Raw genomic sequence first — 6,000 nt, 5'->3', positions numbered from 1 at the left:
TAAAAAAAAAAAAAAAAAAAAGGAGGGAAGAGAGAACAAGAGACAGGAAAAGCACAGAGCACAGAGAGGCAAACGCCATCAGCCACAGCCTCACTGGCTGAACATCAGTGTTTTCTTCCCTGAACCATAGATATGCTGCAGAACAACTGACTTTTCACATTCAAATTACCTGTTGATTTCATAACAATGAATAAAGACCCAAATTCCAGGTGCCAGGATTTAAATTATGCTTTAGTTTTTACTTAACTGCCCAACTGGTTTTCCGTTGGAAAATCTTTTGACTAGTTGTAAAAGTTAAAGAACCCCCACAAAACCCACAAATTTATTCACTTGCTCCCTCATTAACTGGCTAAGTTTCTCTTGACACGTGGTAGTATCTACTTAATGTGGCTGTCCTTCTGGCCACCTGATCTGGTATTACTCTCTTGAAAGCCCATTAAGTGCACCCAGCAGTGACCTGTGGGACTAACTCTTCCAGAAACTTGGTGACCACTTAAGCCTTTTCAGACAAACCTGGGTCTCAACATCACCTCTTTAATCTCTGAGGTACATGACCTGGGACCAAGTCCCTTCATCTCATTAAGTCCCAGTTATAAAAAGGGAGACCACAGGTGTCAGGTTGTGAGGCAGGTGAAATAATACATGTAAAACATCAGTCACAGGCCAGGCCTACAGCAAGCACTCAGCAGACAGAGGTGCGAAGTCTCTGAGGACTGGAACTACCTCCCCTCTCTCTCCCTCAGGCTCAGGCTCCACTCTTCAGGGCTGCGCCTGCTGCTCTCTGGCCCACCTCTTCTGCCCACGGCTTTGATGGCCTCCCAAATCTGCAGCTTGAAGAAAACCAGACAGTAACTGCACACAGTGCTACCAACTGAAATTCAAGGTGTACACCCCCAAACAGGCCTTCAACCGGTCCAGACAGCTTGCCAGCCAGCTGAGCAGCTGTTATTTATTTCGCACGTGGCTGTTTCAAGTTCTCGACATCCTCCACAAATCCATCTCAATGGCCTTTTATTTGCCCTCAGCAGATGACCCTGCCCTAACTTCTCAGAAAGAGTAGGAATCATTATTAGGAAATTTTCTCATTTTCTCGCTATCGAAACATGACAGCTCCAGAAAAAGGGGAGTCCTTTCCCCTGATGGCTTACTGGCCATCTGAATCCCACCTCTATTCCCATGGTTCCTCCAGTTTTCTGTTCTAACTTAAACCCTTCTCTCCGAATTTTAAAATATTCAGTCCCCGGGGGAAAAAACATTGAGAACCCTACAATTTATTTCAGTTTTGGACTTTTTTCTTTAGATTTTGAGTTGAGGGGCCTTTTGGGAAAGAAACTGAGGACACTCCAAGCTGAAACCATGTGAGTGAGAGAGCTGAGAAAATGCAAACAGAGAAAGAAGCCAGGGCAGCTGAGAAAGAGAACCCCTCCGAGACATCGGGTAGCTGGGAAACAAGCTGCATGAGCCTCTGAAAAGAATTCGGGTCGATGTGCATGCGGTACACGCTCTGTGCTGCCCACGTGTTCTGTTCTGTGCACTTAGGACATACTGTCGCATTTCATTCTCAGATCAACCTCAGATTTCCTATGTGGCGGATAGAATATTAATGGTAATGAAAGGGGAAAGAATAGAAGATTAGGAAGGAAAATATTTGCATGAATTAGAGGTTTCCTTTTTTCCATTATTAGGTTATTATAAAATTAATTATTATCATTTATAGTTTTACAGTTTACTTTTATATTTACTCACAACTCTGTAAAGTAGGGAGGGCAAGTATTGCCATGTAAATGTTTTAAAGACTAAAAAAACGTACAGTTGACCCTTGAACAACAATGTGGGTTTACTTATACTTGGATTTTAAAATTTTACACGAATTTTAAAAAATCTTGCATAAGTGGACCCATATGATTCAAACCTGCATTGTTTAAGGGTCGACTACTCAGTTGTTTCTTCACTTATTACCTATAATTTCCCTAAATGAATATTAGTATTTGCATTTACCTCCGAAATTCTCTATAATGAAGTTTTCTTTCTCCTCTCTTTCCAAAGAAACGTATCTGAAGGGTTGTGTTCATTTCAGGTTCTTTCACTGTTGGTTCCTATAAAAAATGTTGCGGTAATTTCAAGTAATTATAACCAGAAGAAAAATAGATCCTGTAGCTTGGAACTCTAGGACAATATCCACAAAAGATTCCTGTAACACCACCACCACCAACAACAAAGGTGGAAGAGAGGTAGCCATTCTGTCTGTCTGTTACTTTGCATAACAGTATTCTGGAATCATCTTTGCTCAAGCAGGAGAAAAACAATGAGGGCTAAAATACTCAAAACACTCAAGGTGGATTTTGACAATAAACAAAATTTTAGAAATGTGCACATATTTTGACCCAGCAATTGAATTTCTGGGAAGTTATCCCTCAGATATATCCACCTTGGTATAAAATGACATAATTTCAGGGTAATTAACTGCACCGTAATTTGTAATATCAAAAGACTGCATATATTTAAATATCTTTCCAAAGGGGAATGGTTACATAAATTGGCACATCCATACAACAGAATACTATGGAGACCCTAAAAGGAAGGATACCCAGCTATATTAAGGAAAAATGGGAGAGTGGAACAATGTATAGTATGTACACTACCGCTTGTACATATTTACCTACATTCTTATATATGTATACCTCTGGGGGAATACACAAGAAACAGACCGCCCTCACTGATCTGGGGGAAGTAGTGACTGGGAGGCAAACCCTACCCTATATACATACTCTTGTGAATCTTCTGAAGTCTGGACCATGTGAATATAGCATATCTACTTAAAACATTTAGAAAAAAATGAGTTACTGACAGTTTTCCCAACTGTTTGGGAATACTTATTTGAACAAACAGAATAGAGAAGCTATTATAATATCATTTGTTCGCACATACCTGGCATTCTATGTCATTAGTTCTCATCTTCACGTCATCTTGTTTACTTATGATCTTCTGTAGCTAAAAAGATTGCAAATATGAATTTAGATGTGTCTACTGGATTTTTCACAACAACCTAAAAAACAGACACTGAGTTTTTGTTTTAAAATATATATTAGCTATTTGTTAAATATTAACTTAAATTCGTTTTATATTATAACTGCTAATATTTCTCAAATCATATAAGAAACAAAGGAGAAATAGATACGCAAGTATTAACATTATTATTATTATGATCATTTTTTTCTCCTAAGAAAGCTAGATTACTTAGTATATACATATTCTAAAGGCATCACTCTATAACAACTTCACGATTACCCTCTTTTTCAAGAGAACTTTTATTCATTTTTTTGTATCACTGAAAGCTTGTGGCCACATTTTCAAGTATACTTGTATAACTCTTAAGAAACTATATCATGTAAATGTTGTTCCTTTTCCCTTAATGCATTTATAAAGCATTAAAATAATTTAAAGACCTACATTTCTACCAATTATAAAACTGTCAATAGTACCCTGAGACTGAGCACATTAAAAACCGACCTTTCAGAGTCTTTTGTACCAATCCTCATGTAGAAAACAAATTTTTTTTAAAAAGATTGAATATAGACAAAGATCTAAAACTATGAATTCAAATCAATTAGGAGGCAAACCTTCACCCATTTTTTTTTTCTAGGCTATTTCTTTGTTAATAGTTTAAAAATTGCTACAACTAAATTCCAAATTAATTATCTCAAATTCAGCAGCTTCTACTATGTTTATTTTAGGCAAGTAGTTTATCTCTAGTTATCTAAATCCCTCAAACTTTTCAACATAGCCCATACTCATTTTAGGGAAAAAAGTTGAAAAGCTTTATACTTGTTTTATCCTTTATTTTGCAACTTGACAATCAAATAGTATATCACCAAGTTCAATACCCAGATATTTCTCCCTAATGGTGATAAGTCAAAATTTATCATATAGATAACAATTTAAAAAATAAAAATTTTACTCATAAAATGATTATAAATTTTTATCAAAATCCAAAACTTATTTTTCTTCTATTATAAGACATTTAATATAGTTGTTGTAATCTTCAATCATCACTGTTAAATAGTTACAAACAAAACAAAAATAGTAAATAGGACTAGTTCACTGAAATAAGAACTTTTTAGGAGGCTTATTATTATATTGGCTTATTCTAATGAGTGTGGGACTTAGAACAAGGGTCTGTCCTAAAGTCTACCCAATGGGTTTAATGCCAGATAAGGGGTGTTATCATGTCAGTCTTACCGAAAACATTTCTGTTTGGGTTCAGGGAGGGGGTTATAGCAAGCGGTAGTGTGCTTTGAAGATTATGGTGCTGCATATTTAGTTCTATAGTAATCACTCCATTTGAAAGATCATAAACATTTTGTACCCAGACATTCTCTTGTGCCAAAAGTTCTCTCTGGTCTACTGCGACACTTTTGTAGATGACGCTGATTCATGACAGCAATGTACGAAGTGCCACTCGTGTGATTAAAGTCCTGTTCTAAGTGTTGGGAATACTGGGGTTAAGGACAGATGCTGTCCTTACTCTCACTGAACTTATATTCTAATGGACTAAAAATAACAAAAAGCAAGTGAACAAATCAAGAAGAGAATTTCAGATAATGTCAAGTGCCACAACTAGGATAAAATCAAATAAAGTAGGGTAACAGGATTCAAGACTGTTGGGAGGGCTTACTGTTAGACAGGCTTATTCTGGGTTGTTCTCTTTGTGAACATGGCATTTGGGCTGAGATCTGAATGATTCAAAGCTACCAGAGGCATGGGGAAAGGATATTCTAGGTGGAGAGAACAAAGTTTCTTGTGGAAATAGGGGTGCTTTGTTACAGAAACAAAGAAGTAAAGTCGTTACACTTAAGTGGTAAGAGAAGCAGGAGGGCACATTCACCAAATACAAATTCTGAATGTCTAAAAAGGTACTGCCAAATTGGTTAAATTTATATTGATCCATATTTTCAATTTCAGGCTGAAAATGGAGAAAAGTATGTAGGGTTGATTTCACTTATTTTTGTTTTCAGGTCATGATAGTTTAAATTCTCAAGCAACACACTATTCCAAAATCAAGAAGAATAAATCATAGTGAAGGCTTTGTATTTATTTAAGAATAACTCTAGGGCTGGCCGAGTGGCTCATTGGTTAAGAGTTGGCTTGGGAGCGTGAGCTCTGAGCAGCAGGGCCGCAGGTTTGGATCCCACATGTGCCAGTGAAGTGGTGTCCTCCACAACTAGACTGAAGAACAAAAGGACAGCAACTTGTCTGTTCCCCTTCTCCAATTCCCCAATGCTGTTCCCTCCCCCAATTCCCCAATAAAGTCTTAAAAAAAAAAAAAAAGAATTAACTCTAGCAGGTACTTCACATGACAGAACTGTAACACCACCATATTAAGGGTACAGTCCCTACCAGTGTGAAACAAGGGGAACCACCTGTAATAACAGGAGAAATTTATACTAATAAACAGACTTGTCATCAATCTATTGTTTAAAGAAACTGTACTATGACCCTGGCACTTATCCCAAATAAGCAGCCGTGCCACCTATCAAGGTAAAGATTAAATAGATTAAGTATTACTGGCTCTGATCACCACTGGTGTTGTTTATTATTATCTGACGGAACAGCTTAAACAGATAGTTGTTAATTTACTTGTTCTTAGGGTAAAGAAGTAAGCAATACACTTAACAACAGTTTCTAGATCTGGGTGTTGATAAAACATGAACACACTACAAAACATCAAAGTAACAAACTGAAGCAATTTATATTTTAGGATAGTGTTCCAAGATTTTGTATTTATATATTTCATCATTACTTTTGCATTTGCTGAAATCACTTTATATCTATGTTCTGAGTATTAAAGTAATTTTCACTACTTTTCTAGCACTAACGGTGGGAAGAGCAATATATAAAATTTACTGGGGAAACATTCAGATAAGCTTAAAAAACAAAACAAAACAAAGCAAAACAAAATCCCTGCCCTTTACACTTTTCTGATCTGAAAAGAACTGCTTG

The 6,000-nt window shown here is 36.6% G+C and overlaps 1 protein-coding gene across 1 annotated transcript in view; it reads right to left on the bottom strand.

Annotated features, from left to right (window-relative positions):
• Positions 1–6,000, bottom strand: part of MICU2 (mitochondrial calcium uptake 2) — a 75,749-nt gene that overhangs the window by 17,537 nt on the left and 52,212 nt on the right. The window contains exons 7-8 of the mRNA XM_019652366.1: positions 2,929–2,991; positions 1,999–2,096 (exon numbers count right to left, since the gene is read on the bottom strand). Of these exons, the coding sequence (XP_019507911.1) occupies positions 1,999–2,096; positions 2,929–2,991 (161 nt within the window). The remainder of the gene's footprint in view (positions 1–1,998; positions 2,097–2,928; positions 2,992–6,000) is intronic.

The sequence above is a fragment of the Hipposideros armiger genome, unplaced genomic scaffold (assembly GCF_001890085.2).
Source record: "Hipposideros armiger isolate ML-2016 unplaced genomic scaffold, ASM189008v1 scaffold_178, whole genome shotgun sequence".
Lineage (NCBI taxonomy): Eukaryota > Metazoa > Chordata > Mammalia > Chiroptera > Hipposideridae > Hipposideros > Hipposideros armiger.
Note: the sequence above shows the minus strand (reverse complement) of the source record. Positions and strands in the feature narration are given on the sequence as shown.